General features: G+C 63.2%; 1 protein-coding gene across 2 annotated transcripts; it reads left to right on the top strand.

The window, feature by feature from the left end:
- Positions 1-533: 533 nt before the first annotated feature.
- Positions 534-18,477, top strand: KIRREL2 (kirre like nephrin family adhesion molecule 2). 2 transcript variants are annotated; one of them, XM_005311543.4, is made up of 15 exons: positions 534-721; positions 8,139-8,288; positions 8,844-8,993; positions 9,135-9,292; positions 9,605-9,755; positions 10,162-10,267; positions 10,491-10,639; positions 11,151-11,278; positions 11,775-11,901; positions 12,089-12,189; positions 13,654-13,852; positions 14,428-14,538; positions 15,403-15,515; positions 16,170-16,253; positions 16,627-18,477. In XM_005311543.4, the coding sequence occupies exons 1-15, from the start codon at positions 670-672 to the stop codon at positions 17,044-17,046; spliced, it is 2,199 nt and encodes a 732-aa protein (XP_005311600.2). In that variant the 5' UTR covers positions 534-669; the 3' UTR covers positions 17,047-18,477. The 2 variants fall into 2 exon arrangements, with proteins under 2 accessions (XP_005311600.2, XP_065429797.1); XM_065573725.1 differs by lacking the exon at positions 16,170-16,253.
- Positions 18,478-19,812: the final 1,335 nt, after the last annotated feature.

The raw sequence follows: 19,812 nt of genomic DNA, 5'->3' as shown, positions 1-19,812 counted from the left end.
CACACTTACCTACCTCCACCCCCCCCAACACCCCATATCCCCTAATGCCCTTCTCATGCTGCTGGGGGGGACCCTGTGTCTGGGATGAGGAGCTCCCCCTCCCCCCACTCAGCAGCAGATGACCCAGGCTCTGTGTGTGTGATCTTTTTTATTAATGAGAGCACCCTCTCCACCAATCAGTGCACACCCTGGCGGGGCCTGCCGGCTGCTGGCCTCAATGAGTCGCTATCCCCAGAGCTGAAGGACTCCAGAGCATCATCAGCCTGGCTGTGCAGAGTGGGTTCTCGGGATCGAGAGAGAACCCAGGAGTCCTGGCTCTCAGCTCCTCCAACTACTAGTCCCCCGTCCCCTCCCAGAGCTCAGATAGAACCCAGGAGTCCTGGCTCCCAGCTCCCCCAACCACTAGACCCCCAGTCCCCTCCCAGAACTCAGGATAGAACCCAGGAGTCCTGGCTCCCAGCCCCCCCCCCACTAACCACTAGACCTCCCTCCTCTTCCCTCCCTGAGTTGGGATAGAACCCAGGAGTCCTGACCACCACCCTCCCCTGGTGGGTGTAGAGGAATCCAGAGCAGAGCTGCAGTGTGGATTTACCGATCCCCCATCCCAGTGCCAGCAGCGGACCGGAACGGGAGCTGGATCCCCCAAGGGCTCCCCAACCCAGCACAGAGATGTCAGTCCTGCTCCCCTGCATCCTGGCCCTGAGCTGCCTCGCCCACATAGGTAGGAGCTGGGGGGATGGGGACCTGGGCTTGTGGGGTGGGGATCAGTTGGGTCCCCCCGGGTCATATCCTCCACTATCTCCAAAGTGGGCTGAGCAATTGGAGGGGTCTTCTTAGCCTTCCTTCCAGGACTCTGCACACACACCACTGGCTACAGTGGTGGGCTGGGAGCCAGGACTCCTGGGTTCTTTCCCTGACTCTAGGAGGGGAGTGGAGTGGAGTCTAGTGGGTTATAGTGGGAGGGGGGGCTGGGAGCCAGGACTCCTGGGTTCTTTCCCTGGCTCTGGGAGGGGAGTGGGGTCTAGTGGGTTGGGGAAGTGGGGTCTGGGGGGTCCGGACTCCTGGGTTCTCTCCCCCAGCTCTGCTACTGGCATCCTGACCTTGAGCGAGTGGTCTTTGCCACTCAGGATGATGGTGCCAAGCTGTGTGTTTTGGGTGTGGGGGGGGATATGTATGTGTCTGTGTGGGGAGGGGGAGTAAATGCACTAAGCTCAGGGCGGGATAATTATCCTGCTCCCCAGTGCCTGTCCCACCCCTTCAGGATCTTACTGGGAAGGGGCCCCAATGAGTGCCCATAGTGGGGTGCTGTGATACAGCCCCCATGGGGGGAGAAGGGTAGCAGGCAGTGGGGAGCTGTCCCCCAGCCTCTCCTCCACCTCATGGGGAGCTCCGGGGAAAGAACCAAATGAGTCCTGCGAGTCTGCAATTTCCTGGATCATCCCCTACAGACTTCCTGAGGAGGTGGTTGCTGGGTTCTGTCCCAGCTCTGGGAGGGGAGTGGGGACCAGTGGTTGGAGGGGAAGGGTTGGGAGCCAGGACTCTTGGGTTCCATTGCTAAAACTGCCTCAATTTCCCCTTCTGGAGGCCCAGAGCATTGTGGGCTATCCTACACTCTGGCAGGGATACAGAGGGGGATGGGGGAGAGCAAAATCTCAGCTCCATTTCCCCCCTCCCCCCACCCTTTCCCAGTGTGTCTGTCAGATCCTCTCCTCCTGCGCTGACAGAGAAAGGAGCAGACCTGCCCTGGGGCAGGTGTGGAGGTGCCCAGGCACGGCTGGGTGCCAGTCGTCCCCAGGGTGTGTGTGTGAGGGGGTTCTGGAGGTGTCAGGGGAGCCGAGCCAAGCTCACACTTACACGCCTGGTTGGGCTGCTGGGCCCCCCAGCTATGAATTCCCTTTACGGAAACACTAATGAATTCTGAGAGGTTTGGGGCAGAGTTTCGGGGGGGGAGGGGGGCTGGATGGAGCAGGGGGTGTCTGCCTTGGGGCATTGTTTTCCATTCACTTGGCTCAGAGGAGCTGGCAGGGGGCTGGGTGGGAACTGGGGGAGTGGGTTTGGGGTCTGACAGGAGAGGGATGGGAGCCCAGGTGCTTGAGGGGGAAATCATGGGGTTATGGGGATAGGAAGATCAGAGTCTGACAGGGGAGGGATGGGGGCCCCAGGTGCTTGGGGGGGGGGTTCCAGGGCTGCTGGGGGGAGGGGTCAGGAGAGGGGACTGTAACTGTTCTGTAGCAGCTCTCCATGGGCCCATCCAGCCCCATATCTCCCCCCACCCCTGATCAGACCCCACTGACCCTGGTACCTGCCCCTCCCCCCTTCCCTGCTGCTCAGGATGTCAAACCCAAGGGGCCTGATGGTCTGGCCATGCGAGCTCAGTAACTAACCCAGGCTCTGGTGATACTTTCTGTAAGGATCAGGAGGCCTTGGTTCCATCCCCTGCTCTGGGAGAGAAGTCGGGTCTAGTAGGTTACAGCAGTGGGGCTGGGAGCCAGGAGTCCTGGGTGGTGGGTCTAGTGGGTTAGAGCTGGGGGACTGGGAACCTGTATTCCTGGGATCTATTCCCCAGCTTGGGGGGGGGGGGGAAGTGGGGTGGTTAGGAGCCAGGACTCCTGGGTTCTAATCCCTGGCTCGGGTGTGGGGGTTGCCTTTCCTCTGGGCATGGGGGAGGGGCCGGCTTTGCAGACACACACACAAAATTAACATCTGTTGGCTGTTTGGAAGTGACCTAATTTCTGGGGGCTGAGCTGGTGCCAGGTGGTGCTGGCAAACCTGCCAGGGGGTGTTATGCTCATTGCTGGGCATGTGGGGCATGTGCCCCCCAACCCCTGCCATGGGGCGCCTGGCTGGGCATGAGGGGGGTTTCTCATGCCGGTGGGGTGGCCCTGTGCAGCTGCAAGTCTCCACCCACCCCCTCGTAGTGAAAGCGGGGAGGGTCAGTGGGGAGGAGGGGAGAGAAGGTGCAGGGTTTGTTTGGCCATCCATCCATCCGCATACACACGGTCACCCATCCATTTATCTATCCCCATATCCCACCCTCCGCCCCACCACTTTCTCTCTCTCTCCTGCTGCCCCCCTTTTGCCAGTGGGCGGGGGGGGCAATGCTGGGGGGGCCAGGCCAGTGAAGGCAGGGGGGCCAGGCCAGCGTAGGTGGAGGGGTGCTGGCCGTGGGGTTAGGGGGGTCACAGGCCATGGGGGGGCCAGGCTAGTGGAGATGCCAGGCTGGTGGAGGTGAGGGGGGCAGGCTGGTGGAGGTGGGGGTGCAGGCTGTGGCGGGTGCAGACCGTGGGGGGGGAAGGCCAGTGGAGAGGGGTCGCAGGCTGTGGGGCAGGAGGGCCAGGCTGGCGGGAGGGGGGTGGGGGAGTGGCCGGCCCTGCTCTGGGCTGCCAAGGCAGCAGGCGTGGGGGTGGCCGGATGGAGGAGGGGGGATGGGCGCTGAATGAGCCCCAGCACAAAGGGGTCCATTGTGGGTCCTGGCAGCTCCCGCTCTCACAAGCTGTCTGCCCCAAGGTGGGGCCCCCCATGTTCCTCCCCGCCCCACCCCCTCCCACTGCCACTCCCAGCACAACAACACCGGCTTTGTGTGGGCACTGCATTAACCCCACAGCCCCCCATGGCCTGGCCTCTGTCTGCCTGGCCCTCCACTGCACTCGCATGCCTCATCCACCCCTCCCTGCCCCATGAGAGACAAGATACTGGCCCCCGGGCTAATGGGGGACACTGGGTGGCTCAGGCGGGTGGGGAATGGGACAGCCTCCTGAGGCTGCCCTCCTGCCAGTCACTCTCATTATCCCCTTTATGTAGATGTGGGAAACTGAGGCATGGAGAAGCAACAGGACTTGTCCAAGTTCACCTGGGCAGCAGTATAGAGGCAGAGCCACGGAGAGAACCCAGGAGTCCTGGCTCCCAGCCCGCCCCCACCCCGAGCTCACATGGTGGAGTCCGTGTTTCCTGACTCGCTGTCCCATGCTCTAACAGCTAACCCACCGTGCCTCTGGCTATATCCATCCTCGGAGGCTCAGTGCTTTCTGCTGGCCCTTTCCCCCATTCTGTCCCGCCCTTCTGTGCAGGGAGGGTTACTGGGGGGCAGAGGGCCTGGCCAGGCTGGGATCAGCAGGGCCCCACTTTCTGCACAAAGCTATTTGTTGGAACTGCGCGGCTTCCAGCGCCCCCTCCCCAGAGGCAGGCGCACAATGGGCACAGATTTCACGCCTGTGGAGGCCTCTGTGCAGCTTCCAAGCAGATTTGCTGTTGAGCGTGGAAATGCAGCTAAGTATCTCTCAGTGGAGGGGATGGGAGAACTGACAAGTGGGGAAGGAGGGATGGCAAGAGAACCCAGGCATCCTGACTCTCAGCCCTTCCCCTCTCCCCGGCTCTAACCACTAGACACGCTCTCGTCCCCAAACCAGGATAGAACCCAGGTGTCCTGACTCCCAGTCCCCCTCTCGCTCTAACCACTGGGAATCATTCCCCCTATTTCCAGCTGTGGGCCAAGAGTGGGTTCTAGTGAGGACTCCTGGGTTCTATCTCTGCCTCTGGGAGGGGAGTGGGGTCTGGTGGTTAGAGCGGGGGGGGGCTGCGAGCAAGGACTCCTGGGTTCTCTCCCCTGCTCTGGGAGAAGAGTGGGGTGCTGTAGCAGGGGTCTTCCCCAGGGTACCATGTATCTTCTCCCCCAGGCTGGGAGTGGGGGCACGGGACCAGCCCAGTAAGCTGAGCGCTGGTGAGCGGGTGTGTCAGGATGTGAGCGTCAGCCAGCGCGGCGCACTGCAGCTGTTGCTGCGGGTCTGCGTCATGGGGTGCTAATGTTCTTGGGGAGCCTGGGGGTGAGTCCAGGTCATTCCTGGACTGTGTGTGTGTGTGTGTGTGTGTGTGTGTGTGTGTGTGTGTGACACTATGCCCCAGAGCCAGTGTGAGTCTGTGCGTGGTTGTGTCCGTGCAGGGGGAGGGGGCTGAGCCTGTGTGTGTGTGTCAGGGTGTGCGGGGGTGTCAGGAGGGGTGAATCTGGGTCAGGGTTTGCGTGATCCCTTGTGGATCTGTAAATCTGGCAATATCACCGAGTGTGTCTCAGTCAGCATGTGATGGAGAGGGGGTCAGAGTCAGTGTCACTGGCTACTGAGGAGAGAGGTGTGTTTGTGTATCAAGCCAAAGCTCTGTGTGCGTCAGTGAGCAGTGTGTGTATGGGTATCAGAACCCTGTGTGTGTGCATCTGTCACAGCTGTGTGTGTGCGTCTCCATGTGTGTGTGTGTGTGTCACATCTGTGTGTGTGCATACATAGCCCCCTCTGCCCTCCCACGATGACCAGCGCACGCCCAGCCCCCCACCCACTGGGCATTGCGAGTGGGTGAGAATTTAGTGCGATCTGGGGCAAAAATCTGTCTGGGGAATGGTCCTGCTTTGAGCAGGGGGTTGGACTAGATGACCCCCTGAGGTCCCTTCCAACCCTGAGGTTCTATGACTCCTGGGTTCTGGCCCAGGCAGTGGGGTGTAATGGGTTCGAGCTGGGACTCCTGGATCCCCTGTGCTGCACAAAGCCTGGCATATGTGCATCTCCCTCTGATTTGTTCTGTCTCGCTCCCCCCAGCCCCTCCTGACCCTCCTGAGAGGATTATCCCCTTATTCAGATCCTGGTTTATTGGGTAAACTTGGAAACAATCGGGACAAAGGGCGGTGTGATTGGATTGGAATTAAGAAGGGTTTAGCCAGGAGATCAGAGCCGAGGAATCTCAGTGGTGCAAAAAGGATCTTTCACCCTTCAGCCTCTGGGCTCCTTCTCTGCAGAAATGGAGCAGTTCCTGCCCCAGGGGGCTGGGGTGGGGGTGTCTCGGGCAAGGCCTAGGGGGAATGGGGTAGTGGGGAGAGTGCAGGGCAATCGGGGGGCAGAATTAGGTGCAGGGAGGGTGTATCTATCAGGGCTGTCCTTGGGCATTCACGGCTGCAGAGGGTATCCGAAAATTTGGGGCACCACCGGGACAGCAGGTAAGAGCGGGTCGGCTCCCGCACACCCAACGCGCGCTGCCGTCTCCTTAGGCAATGCCGTATTCCCAGAGCCGAATGCGCCGGCGCTGCGCAGGGTATGGGGCGGGGAACTGTGACTCCGCCGCCGTGAGGCGGGCTGGGCGGCTGGTATCCTTTGCTACCTTGTCCCTTCCCCCCAGGGCTGCCACAGCGTCGGCTGTGTAGGAAGCAATGGGGGGGTGGTTCTTCTGGGGAGTCTGTGGGCGGGGGTGGTGGCTGTGCCCCAAGTCGGGCATGGGGCACCAGTTTAATAATACTGCATAGGGCCCCATAAATCCTAAGGGCAGCCCTGGTATCTATAGTGGGATGGGGTGGACAGTTGGGGGTTGCTGGGGGAGTGGGTATCTGTGGGGTTGGGCTAGGGGACAGAGGTCCCTGGGGAAGGGCTGGGGGGACCCTGGGGAGGATGTGTCTGTGGGGGGTGGAGCTGGGGGGGCCAGGGGAAGAGGGCACTTCGCCATCCAATCTCCCCCCACCTTGTGCGGGGCATATAGCCCTGAGTACATTGCGGGGGTCTCTGACTCCTGTTCCCTAGCCCTGGCCCCTACGTCCCCCCCGTGTCCCCTCCTACCAGCCTGCCAGCCCCACAGAAAGGCTGGGCCAGCTCTGTGGGGATAGGCACCACAACACCCTTACAACCCTGCTTAAGGTGCCCAGGGTGGGGAGGTTGGCAGAGACCCCATAACCCCCTCCTTCCCCTATTGACTCCTGGGGGGGGCAGTGCAGGTGGACCAGACCCCCCCAGCAAGCCAGGGTCCCATTCCCTGTCCCACTGGCAACCACAGCAGCTGCCCTTCCATGCACCCCTCTCTGCCTGCCCCTTCCGTCTCCCTGCCCCCACCCTACCTCACCCCTTTCAGGCCCCACAGAAAGACCCCTCCAGCTGCACCAGTCCCTCACTCACTTGCAATATCAAATGGATTTACTGGGGGCCTCATCCCAGCTACCCCCTCCCCTGCTGCCGGGATCCCCCATTCTCCCCCTCCATTCTGTGCTCCCTATGCCCCCTTCCCCGCTGGCTAGATATCCCATCCTCCCCATCCTGCCCTCCCCTTACACCCCTTCCCCGCTGCCTGGATGCCCCTTCCCCCCCGGCCTGCACTCCCCACATCAACCCCTCCCCTGCTGCCAAGATTCTCCAGCTCCCTCTCCGGTGCTCCCCATGCCCACCTCCCCTGCTGCCTGGATCCCTCATCCCCACTGGCCTGTGCTCCCCACACACCCCTCCCCTGCTGCTGGGATCCCCCATCCCCTCTGGCCTGCACTCCCCATGCCCCCCCCCCTGCTGCCGGGATCCCCCATCTCCTCTGGCCTGCACTCCCCACGCCCCCTCTCCCCGCTGCTGGGATGCCTCATCCCTGCCTTCTGTGCTCCCCTGCTGCCGGGATCCCCCACCCCCCCCAGCTGTGCTACCCAAGCCCCTCTCCCCTGCTGCCCGGATCCCCCACCCCTCCCAGCTGTGCTACCCAAGCCACCCTCCCCTGCTGCTGGGATCCCTCATCCCCACTGGCCTGCGCTCCCCACACACCCCTCCCCTGCTGCTGGGATCCCCCATCCCCCGCAACTGTGCTACCCAAGCCCCCCTCTCCTGCTGATGGGATCTCCCATCCCCCCCAGCCTGCGCTCCCCACGCCCCACTCCCCTGCTGCTGGGATCCCCCATCCCCTCTGGCCTGCGCTCCCCACGCACCCTCTCCTCGCTGTTGGGATGCCTCATCCCCCCCTTCTGTGCTCCCCTGCTGCCAGGATCCCCCCCCCCCCCCCCAGCTGTGCTACCCAAGCCCCCCTCCCCTGCTGCCCGGATCCCTCACCCCTCCCAGCTGTCCTACCCAAGCCCCCCTCCCCTGCTGATGGGATCCCCCATCCCCTCTGGCCTGCACTCCCCACGCCCCCCTCCCCTGCTGACAGGATCCCCTATCCCCCTGGCCTGTGCTCCCCATGCTGCTCCCCTTCCCCAGCCAATCTCCCCCCACCTTGTTCTCCTGTTGGGAGCTTTCCCTCATGAACTCCCCTCCCCAAGATGAGATTGAACCCAGGAGTCCTGGCTCCCAGTCCCCCCTTCCCCCCGCCTCCCGTAATCCCTGGGCCCCTGTCAGGTTAACACCTCCCCCTCCCCCGCCCGCCAGGCTGGGGGGCGTATTTCTTTCAGCAGCCCATGGACCAGGTGATCGTGGCGGGGCAGTCGGTGACGCTGGCCTGTGTGGTTGTGGGCTACCAGGGCATGGTGCAGTGGACCAAGGATGGCCTGGCACTGGGCGGAGAGCGAGACCTGCCTGGTACGTATGCGGCTGCAGGGGGGGGTCAGCAGGGGGTGCTGTGCTTTGAGGGGTACTGGGGGTCCCTCGGGGGGCTGTGCTGCAGGGAGGCAGGGACCAGCGGACCCCACTGGCCGCCGTGCTGCAGGGGAGGGGCCTGGGGGTCCCCAGAGGGCACTGTGCTGCAGGGGAGTGGACTGGGGGTCCCCAGGGGGCGCTGTTCAGTGGGGGGGAAGGACCAGGAGACTTCATAGGGTCATAGGGTGCCATGTTGTGGGAGGGGACTGAGGGTCCCTGGGGAGCACTATGCTGCAGGGGAGGGACCGGGGGACCCCACAGGGTGCTGTGCTGTCGGGCAGGGGACTGAGGGTACCCAGCGGGAGCTGTGCTGTGAGGGGGGACAAGGGGTTCCTGGGGAGGTGCTGTGCTGCGGGGAGGGGAACCCTGTGTCCCTGCGGGGTGCTGTGCTGTGAGGGGGACTGGGGATCCCTGGGGTCACTGTGCTGCAGTGGGGGGAGATGGTGGTCCCTGGGGGGCGCTGTGTCAGTCCCTGCAGTCTGTCCCTCTCTCCCGCAGGCTGGTCCCGGTACTCCATCGTCGGGGATCCGGCGGCCGGGCAGCACAACCTGAGGATCGAGTCCGCTGAGCTTGGCGACGACGCTGTGTACGAGTGCCAGGCTACGCAGGCGGCACTGCGCTCCCAGCGTGCCCAGCTCACGGTGCTCTGTGAGTGTCCCCTCCCCCCCAGCTGGGGAACCGCCCTGGGGAAGCTCACAGCACTGGAGCCCCCTCTCCCCACATCTGGGGCACCGCCCTGGGGACTCCCACCCCATCACTGATCCCCTGTCTCCCATCTGCCCCCCGCAGTACCGCCCAATGACCCCGTGATCCAGAACGGCCCCATCGTCCGGGTCCAGGCCAGCGTGCCCTACAACCTGACCTGCCAGGTGTCTGGTGCCAAGCCTGCCCCTGAGATCAGCTGGTACCGCAATGGGCAGCTGCAAGACTCTGCCCTCTATGCCAAGGTGAGGTGCCAGGGTGCAGGGGTAGGGCATTAAAGGGGGGGCATAGGGTATGTGTGTGGGGCAGGTTATTAAAGAGCAACCTGAAGTGTGTGGGGTGCAGGGAATTAAAGGGGCAGCCCAGGTGTGTGGTGGGACACAGGCTATTAAAGGGGCAGTGGGGGGGGGTAGGGTATTAAAGAGGAGGTGGGATATGGCATGAAAGGACGGCACAGTGGGGGGGTGGGAGATTCTCCCTCCCAGCCCCCTGGACCCATTGGGGGATGGGCCTAGTGGGCCCCAGGCTGAGGCCTGACCTCTGCTCCTGCCCCCCAGGCCCTGATGGAGGATGGGAAGCGGGCGACGGCCATCAGCACCCTGCTTCTCACGTCCAGCACCCAGGACATGGGCAGCGCCTACACCTGCCGCGTCGCCAACCCGGCCGCACCTGCTGGCAAGCAGACCTCCATCACCCTTGACGTGCTGTGTGAGTCCTGACCCGGGGGGCAGGGGCGCTGCGCTGTGGGAGGCAGGGCCAGGTCTTGGCATGGGGCGCCGTGCTGCGGGGGTAGGGGAGCTGGCAGGGGCACCATGTTGTGGGGGCCCGGGCAAGGGGCCCAGCGGGGGCACTGTGCTGCAGGGAGCAGGGGAGGGTCAGGTGGGGGGCACTGTGCTGCAGGGGTGGGGGGGCCAAGCAGGGTGCACTGTGCTGTGAGGACAGGGAGGGGACTGTGCTGTGGGGGCCGGGGGGAGCCATGCTGCAGTGGGTGGGGGTGCCTGGTGGGGTGCATTGTGTTGTGAGGGGCAGGGCAGGGGGCTCGGCGGGGGGCAGGTGAGCCCCACCCAAGAGCTGGTCGCATATCTCTGACTGTCTTCCCCTTCCCCCCCTCCAGACCCCCCCACCGTGATCCTCTCTGTCCAGCCACAGACTGTCCCGGAGGGGGGCAAGGTCAGCTTCCTCTGCACCGCCACTGCCAACCCCGAGGTGACCGGCTACCGGTAAGAGTCTCGGGCCCAGCCAGGGGAGGGGGCAGGGATGCACTGCCCTCTGGTGGCTGCAGTGGGGACGTGCAGGCCCCCTCCCACTGGCTCTTGCTGCCTTACCTGTGGGAGCAGAGGGGAATCCACGCCCCCTGGTGGGCACAGGAGGTACTGCCCCCAGCTGATGCAGCCGCGGCTCCCCATAATTCTGCGTCTCTCCCCCCCGCCGGCTGTGGGGCAGGTGGGCGAAGGGCGGCGCAGTCATTGCTGAGGCCAATGGGGACAGCTACGAGGCCAGGGTGGATCACTCCTTCTTCACCCAGCCTGTGTCCTGCGAGGTGGCCAACGCCGTGGGCAGCACCAATGTCAGCACCCTGGTGGATGTGCACTGTGAGTGGGGGGATGAGCGCTGTGATCCCTGTCTGTGGGGGGGTTGCAGGGGAGGGATGGGGATATGGGGGGCAGGATGCTGTGAGGGTGCTGTCAGTGGGGAAGAGTATGGGGATGGGATGGGACGGTGAGGGATGGGTTGGGGGGAAGGGCACAGTCAGGGAGCCAGGCTGTGGTTGCTGCAGGGGCTGGGCACTGAGCAGAGGGAGGACAATTGAAGGTGGGCATGCATGGGGGAGGGGTACAGTATTGGCAGGGAACCATAGGGGGTGGGTTTGACAGTGTTGGGAGGATGACCCCACCCCCACACCACAAGCCCCACCCAAGCAGTGTCCGATGTGACGAACTGGGACTGTTCTTGCTGGGGTGTGGGAATGCTGACAGGGGAGTGTGACTAGGATGGTCTGCATCGGAGGATGGGAGTCTGCCCGAGGGAACATACCTGAGCTTGTAACATGAGAACCCAGGAGGGGGTTGGAGGTCAGGTAGTGACTGGATCCCCTCCCTGCAGTCGGGCCCCGCCTGGTCTCCCAGCCCAAGCCCCTCACCGTGGATGTCGGGGCCGACGCCTCTTTCACCTGCACCTGGGCTGGGAACCCGCCCCTCACCCTGGCCTGGACCAAGAAGGGATCCAGTGTGGTGAGTGACCTGCCCACTGCAGTCCTGGTTCCCGCCTCCAACTGCTTGACCCCACTCCCCTCCCAGAGCCAGGGATCGAACCCAGGAGTCCTGGCTCCCAGCCCCACTGCTCTAACCACTAGACCCCACTCCCCTCCCAGAGCCAGGGAGCGAACCCAGGAGTCCTGGCTCCCAGCCCCACTGCTCTAACCACTAGACCCCACTCCCCTCCCAGAGCCAAGGATCAAACCCAGGAGTCCTGGCCCCCAGCCCCACTGCTCTAACCACTAGATCCCACTCCCCTCCCAGGGCCAGGGATCAAACCCAGGAGTCCTGGCCCGCGACCCATTGCTCTAACCACTAGACCCCACTCCCCTCCCAGAGCCAGGGATCGAACCCAGGAGTCCTTTCCCCCAGCCCCACTGCTCTAACCGCTAGATCCCACTCCCCTCCCAGGGCCAGGGATCAAACCCAGGAGTCCTGGCCCCCTGCTCTAACCCCCTCCATGTGGCTGCAGGTGCTGAGCAATGGCAACACCCTGCATCTAAAGGCCGTGACGCAGGAGGATGCTGGCACCTACGTGTGCAAGGCCATCGTACCACGCATCGGTGTGGCTGACAAGGAGGTGACGCTGGCGGTCAACGGTGAGGGCAGGGGTGGGGCATTGCCTGGGGGTGGGGCTTCCATGGGTGGAGCCTCAGGTGGCCCATCCCCATGGGGGTTGCTTCTCATAGTGTGTGGGGAAGGCGTCTGAGGAGGGGGGTGTCTCTGTGCTGGGGGAGGGGTACGAGTAGGTGCCGCCCCCCTTAATTCTGCCTCCTCCCATTGCAGGGCCCCCCATCATCACCACTGAGACCAGCCAGCAGACGGCGCTGGGGGACAAGGCACGGTTGGAGTGTCTAGTGAGGAGCACGCCGCCCCCTGACCGCATCGTGAGTGCTGTCCCCTGACTCCCCCGGCCCACCAACCTGCTTCCAACTGCATTGAGTGCTGCTCCCCTGCCCCCACCGATACCCCAGCCCCACAACCTGCTCCCGACTGCAATGAGTACTGCCCCCTGCCCCCACCGATACCCCAGCCCCACAACCTGTCCCTGTCACGGACTCACAGATCAAGCCCACTCTTGGCCCTGTGTGGTCCGTGTGGGGGGGTGCCCCTTTCAGTGAGACAGCCCTTCGTGGGGGTCCACCCTCTCTTGGGGGTTAAGCCCCTCCACCTCCTGGAGCCGCACCTCTCGGAGCCTTAGCACGTCTGTCTCCGCCATGGGCCCCCTCGGGGAGTCCCCTCGCTCTGGACCCCCGGGGCCTCCACCCCCAAAGGGGATGATGCAACCCTGTTCTCTAGACCGGAGCAACTCTCAGCCAGTGTAAAATCAGAGGGTTTATTGAGTGTCCGAACCCAGCACAGGAAACTCTCAGGGCCTAAGGCCTGGCCTCCCTCAGCACAGCACATCCCAGTCTCCCCCACATCCAGGTGGGCTCTGCCTGCTCTCTCTCTCCAGCCCCGAGCCCCCCTGCTTCCCAGCTGGGCATCTGATATCGCCGGCCCCAAGCCCTGCCTCTGTCCATTGTCGTCTCTCCAGGTAAACAGGGTCACCGTGGCCTCCCCTCCTCTCTTCTGTCCTCTGGCCCCCTCTGGCTGGTCAGGTCACTGGGGTCCTCTCGTCGCAGCCCATTGTCTTCCCACTGGCCAGAACCGCTGTGACTCCTGAGCTGGGCCTCCAGGTCACCAGGGGTATCTGTCCTTCAGGCCATTGGCTGGGGTCCCAAGTCCCCTCGCTGGTCCTCTGTAACAACAATTCCCTCTCCCCTCACCTCATTAAACCAGTAACACCCAGGGAAACTGAGTCCCACCTCCTCTGCATGCAAACCATTGGAAAACCAAGAAAATCCCTCACTTGGTCACAGTCCCTGACTGCAATGAGTGCTGCCCCCTGCCCCCACCGACACCTCAGCCCCACAACCTGCCCCGACCACATCGTGAGTGTTGCCCCCTGCCCCCACCGATACCCCAGCCCCACAACATGCCCCGACCAGATTGTGAGTGCTGCCCCCTCCTGCCCCCCAACTCACCCCCAGCTCCCCAACCTGCCCCGACCACATCGTGAGTGCTGCCCCCTGCCCCCACCGATACCCCAGCTCCCCAACCTGCCCCGACCACATCGTGAGTGCTGCCCTCTGCCTGCCCCCCAACTCACCCCCAGCTCCCCAACCTGCCCCCGAACACATTGTGTGTGCTGATGCCCCCCGGCCCTCCAATCTGCCCCGACCATATTGTGAGGGCTGGCCCCTTGACTGACCCCCTGAACTCCCCAACCGCATCGTGAGTGCTGCTGTCCTCTGCCCACCCCCCAGCCTGCCCCCCACTGACAGGGCCCGTGTCCGGTCTCATGGCAGGTGTGGGTGTGGGGCGAGCGGGTGCTGGACAGTGGCTCGGAGGAGCGATTCACAGTGGATACAGCGCTGACGGAGCGGGGAGTGCTCTCGGCCCTGCTCATCCAGCCCACGCGCCCAGAGGACTTTGCCCTGCCTTACAACTGCACGGCCTGGAACCGCTTTGGGACCCGCTCGGCGGCCGTCACGCTGCGCCGGCAGGGTAAGCCCTGCCCCTCGCCCATAGCCTTGCCCACAGCCCAACTGGCCCCACCCACACCCAACCCTGGCACCACTTAGCCCCATGCTGACAGGATGGGCCCCATGGTCTCCAACCCCTGACCCAATTGCCCCACTCTCCCACACCAAACCGGCTACAACTTACCCAGATGCCCCGCTCCTGAGGTGGCTGTCACCGGATGAACCGTCCCCGTGAGGCATTATGTGCGATTGTTCCCCAGCTGCCCCGCTCCAGAGGTGGCTGCATTTCAATGCCGGATGAGCCGTCCCTGTGAGGCATTATGTGTGGCTGCTCCCCGGCTGCCCAGCCCCAGAGATGGCTGCATTTCAGTGCTGGGTGAGCTGTCCCTGTGAGGTGTTATGTGCGACTTTTCTCCTGCTGCCCCCACTCCCCAGAGGTGGCTGTGTCTCAGTGCCAGGCAAGCTATCTCCATGTGGTGTTATGTGTGGTTGTTCCCCAGCTGCCCCACCCCAGAGGTGGCTGCATCTCAGCACTGGGCAAGCTGTCCGTGTGCTTTAGCAGCAGGGACCCGCTCTCATCTGCTCTTTCCCCCACAGAGGTCCTGCCCATCATGATAATCGGGGCCTCAGCCGTGGCCGCCATCACCCTGCTGCTGGTCTTGGTCGTTGGCGTGTCTGTCTGCTGCCTGCGCTGGTGCCACGGGAAAGGTGAGGTCACTGGCTAGCTCTGCCCCTCCCCACTTACAGACGTGATCACCTGCAAGGCTGAGATGGGCCTTTCCCCCTTCACATGCAGACACACTTCTAACTTCTAACATGTGTTAACATGCCTGGGCTAATACATGGATCCACTCACGCGCCCCGACATGGTACCACACAGACTCGTGCTTCTGTGGGTAGGGACACATGAGGACACACATGGACACGCCGGTTTAGATACAGGAACCCACGCGGGTTGGTGTTAGCAGTCTCGTGATGACATTGATGCTCCGGAGAACATATCTGTACAGACATGAAACGTGTCCCATGTAAAGGTCACACAAACATACCCTCACATACGTGGGCAGCCCCTTTAACATGTGCCTAGGCCCCCAACACATGAACATACAAGTCATTCCCATGTGCACCTGGAGCCATAACGTGTCTCAGACACGTCTGCACTGATGTGGTAACCCCACTGCGTGTTTCTTTTAACACATGTGTGTGACTGGATCTGGACAGCTCGCTGGTTAAGTGTAACCTCTCCCTCCAATGGCTGGTGCAGGATAACAGCCCTCTACTGCTACCCACCGATGGAGTGACTCCTCCAGTTCCAGTGGCAGTTGCTGCATCTCAGTGCCGGGCGAGCTGTTCCCATGCAGAGGCGGCTGCATCTTAGCACCAGGGGAGTCATCCCCGTGCAGTGTTATGTACAGCTGTTACCCAGCTGCCCCACCCCAGAGGTGGGACGGGGGACCACACCCATGGGGCGCACAGATTCCCCCCCCCCCCCCCGAACCAGTGGTGGGTGGGGCCCATAGGGGAGCTAGGGACCCAGGAGAGGTTCACGCCCCTGTGTCTATCTGTGTCCAGCAGCCAAACAAGGCACCAAGCTCTCGAAGACAGATGTCCTGGTGCAGATCACCACGAGCGACAGCAGCCCCAGCCGACCCAGCGATACAGAGGATGATGTCAAGGAGCCCATGGTGAGTGTGGCACAGTGTCCTGTACTGAGCCCCCGCAGCACGGCGCCCCCTACTGAGCCCCCCAGTGCCCACGGCACTGTGCCCCCTACTGAGCCCCCCGGTCTCCACGGCACTGCGCCCGCTACTGATCCCCTGCAGCACAGCGCCCCCTACTGAGCCCCCCGGTCTCCACAGCACTGCGCCCCCTACTGAGCCCCCCAGTGCCCACGGCACTGCACCCCCTACTGAGCCCCCCAGTGCCCACGGCACTGCACCCCCTACTGAGCCCCCCGGTCTCCATGTCACAGTGCCCCCTACTGAGCCCCCCGGTCTCCATGTCACAGCGCCCCCTACTGAGCCCCCTCACCCCTGTGCCCCCTACCGAGCCCCATGGTCCCCACAGCACTGTGCCCCCCCACTGTGCCCCTGCCCCATGGCACGGCCCCCTGACAAACCTCCCACTCCCCACAGCACAGCACCCCCTACTGAGCCCCTCACCCTGCTCCCCACAGCCCGGCGCCCCACAATGCCACGCTGGGCTATGCATCCAGATTCAGTTGGTTCATGGGGGGCGGGGGGTGGAAGTCCCGGGATCTGGCTGCAGGGAGTGTGGGGTGGGTGACAAAGCTGGACCCCCTACCCCGAGACTCAGCCCGTCCCCCCCCACCCTCACAGGCCACGAGCAGCGAGTCCTCGGCCACGTCGCACACGGAGCACAGCGAGATCCTGGAGGAGGAAGAGGGCAGCCAGGACATTAAGGTGGGAAGCCCCGCCCCAGACCCAGGCCCCGCCTCCTTTCCCCCAAGAGGCAATGCCATGGTGTCTCCTCCCCCTCTCTTAAAGGCACAGTAGCCCCCCTATACTTCCCCTGTCCCCCTCCTGCCCCACATTGAGTGCCCTGCTGGTGTGGGGTTGGGGGTCCCCCCAGGCTAGGGGGCTGGGAATTCACATCGCATTGGGATGCAGACAGCAGCTCCTCTCTTCCTAACAGCGAGGGGCACAGGCTCTCTGCAGACTCAGGCAGCGTCGCTGTGTCGGTCGCACTTGGGGCAGTACCCTCCCTCTGAGGGGCAGCCCCCAATCTCCCCTCCCCCCTCTGGATCATTGATGTCTCTCTTCTACCCCCCCCCAGGACCCCACCAATGGTTACTACAAGGTCCATGCTCACGAGGAGCCCCACCTGTCTGGCAGTTTCTCGGAGTACGCCCCGGCCTCGCGCCCCCTCTACGCCAGGTCCCACGCCGCCATGTTCCCCCCCTCAGGGCAGCCCTACAGCCACCGCTATACGCTAGGGGCACCCAGCTCCCGCACAGCCTACGAGCCCCACTACCCGCAGGATGGGGTGTACGGGGGGGGCTACCTCACGGCCCCCTACACCCGGGCCTTCACCAGCTACATCAAGCCCAGCGCTTATGAGAAGGCAGAGAACGGCTACGAACAGTCAGACCAGGCCAGCAAGTTGTCGGGTGGCTCCCGCTTCTCCTACACCTCCCTCTCGCAACAGTCGGACTACGGGCGGCCCGCCCAGCAGCGCATGCAGACACATGTGTGACTCTTCCTCCCCAACACACATCAAGCCATTGGGGGACAGACACCCAGGGCCGTCCCTGGTGTGGGAGGGGGTTGGTGGAGGTTCAGCTTAGCCAACTGTCTCAAAATGGCCGACAGGCTAGCTGACTTGTGCTGCTGGAGGTGGAGATGAGTGGCCATCGTCTGGGGGAAGAGGTTCAAAATGGCTGTCTCCCCAATTGACTTTTGCTTCTAGAGGTGGGGATGAGTGGCTATTGGCTGGGGGTAGGAATCAGGGCATGGGTTCAAAATGGCTGACAAGGGGGGTTCAAAATGGTTGACGGCCCTGTTGACTTCCTCCTTTGGAGCTGGGGATGGATTCGCACTGGATAGGGAAGAAGTCACAAGGTTGGATACACTAATGCCATCAAAAATGGGTTCAAGATGGCCGACTGCCCAGCTTCTTCGGTTGGGCCTGGTGATGAATCCAATTGGCTGGGGAAGAAGTCCGGCTTAGCCCTGGGACGTTGAGGTGGGTTCAGAATGGCTGATGGTCCCATTCACTTCCTGAAATTGGCCGGTTGGCTTAGTCTGGGGCTGCCAAGGTGGATACAAAATGGCCACCAAGAGGGGCTCAAAATGGCCAACAGCCCAATCAGCTTCCTGCAGAGACAAGTGGAGGGAGGAGCCAGTGGATGTTGGATTTCTGAATGGCTTCCCCCACCGCAGTTGGCACTGGATCAGCCAGGCCTGGAAGCAAGATGGCGACCGAAGGACCGAGATGGCAGCTGATGCTAGGCCCCACCTGCTGGAGTTGCAGGCCCAGTAAAAATGGCAGCTCTCAACTTCCTGTGCAGCCTGACCATGGGGCTCATGGGAGGCAGTGGACATATGCGTGAATCCCCCCGATGGCAGCACCCTCCCACGCACCACCAATGGGGGGCCTAGGTCTGCTGCCCTCTGCTCCACCCCCACCCACCCCCCCTGCTGGGGTGGGACTGGTAGGGGTCCCACAGATTGGTGGGGCTGGGAGCTAACAGCCCATGGGGATACTAAGGGCAGTTTCCTCCTTTCAGAGCGTGCAACCTCAGGCATGCCCCCGGGCAGCGGCCTGGTTGGCTTGGGGGGGGCGGGGGGGAGGGAATAGGGCACAAGACCTCTCCCCTCCAAGGGGCACCAATTCTAATTCCCCATTGCAAGACCACGGGGGCAAGATGTTGATGTTATAAATGGGCCTGGCCACAGCCTCTGGCAGTAATCAGAGCTGGGCCAAATCGATCCAGGTGGGGGGGCTGGGTTTTTCCCCACCATTAAAAACACCCCGTTTCCCTGCCATCCCCAGGCACTGTGTTCCCCCACAGGGGGGATGGGAGTTCTCAGGGTAAACCCCCCCCCCACACACACACCTGTCAATCTCCCATTACAACTGCGCAGACAAATAATTTATAATTAATAAAACACATGGAAAGAGTCAGTGAGACTTTTATTGGGGAACCAGCCTGACAAGGCAGGGCCCGACAAATACTGCTTGGGTCCACCCCCTGGATCCGACCGCTACCTGGCCCCTCCCTGCCCCCCGAATCCGACCCATCCAGCCTGCAACCCGCCCCTCCCTGCCCCCCCCGCCAGAGCTGACACATTCAGCCCTGTACCCGCCCCCTCCCTGTCCCCCAGCATCGATTCATTGAACCCAGTACCTGCCCCCTCCCCGCCCCCCATATCCCACCCAGCCAGCCTGGTACCCGCCCCTCCTTGCCCCCCAAGCTGATCCATCCAGTCTGGTACCACCCGACCCCCAGAGCCAACCCATTCAGGCTGGTAACCACGCCCTCTCTGGCCCCCAAAGTTGACCCATCAAACCCGGTACCTGCCCCCAGGAGCCAACATGTCCAGCCGAGAAACTGCCCCCTGGACCTGACCCATCCAACCTGGAATCTGCCCCTCCCTGCCCCCTGGAGCAAACCCATCCAGCCCAGTGCCTGCCCCCATCTCTGTCCCATCCAGCCTGGTACCTGTCACTCCCTGCCCCCCATAGCCGACCCATCCAGCCCAATATCCACCCCGTTCCTGCCCCCCAGAGCCAACCCATCCAACCCGTACCTGCCCCCTCCCTGAGGTGACCCGTACAGCATGGTGCCTGTCCCCTCCCTGCCCCCTGAAGCCGACCCATCCAGCCCAAAACCCGCCACTTTCCTGTCCCCCGGACCTGACCCATCCAGCCTCGTATCTGCCCCTCCCAGCCCCTCCAGAGCCGACCCATCCAGCCCAGTATCTGCCCCCTCCCTGCCCCGCGGAACTGTCCCATCCATCCTGGTACCAGCCCCTCTCTGCCCCGCAGAGCTGACCCATCTAGCCCGGTATCTGCACCAACCCTGGCCCCCGGAGCCAACCCATCCAGGGCAGTACCCGCCCCCTCCCTGCCCCCCAGAGCTGACCCATCCAGCCCAGTACCCGCCCCCTCCCTGCCCACCCCTAGAGTAGACCCATTCACTCCGATACCTGCCCCCTTCCTGTCTCCGTTCCATCCACCCCGGTACCCGCCCCCTCCTTTCCCCGCGGAGCTGACACATACAGCCCAGTACCCGCGCCCTCCCCACTCCCTGGAGCTTACCCATACAGCCTGGAACCTGCCCCCTGAACCCAACCCATCCAGCTTCGTAAGTGCTCCCAGAGAGACAATGCATCCAGCCAGGAACCCATCCCCACCCTGCCCCCTGGAACGGATCCATCTAGCCAGGTATCTGCCCCCTCCCCACCCCCACAGCTGACCCATCCAGCCCGGAACCTGTCCCCTTCGTGCCCCCTAGAC

This window comes from Chrysemys picta, chromosome 20 (assembly GCF_011386835.1).
Source record: "Chrysemys picta bellii isolate R12L10 chromosome 20, ASM1138683v2, whole genome shotgun sequence".
Lineage (NCBI taxonomy): Eukaryota > Metazoa > Chordata > Testudines > Emydidae > Chrysemys > Chrysemys picta.
Note: the sequence above shows the minus strand (reverse complement) of the source record. Positions and strands in the feature narration are given on the sequence as shown.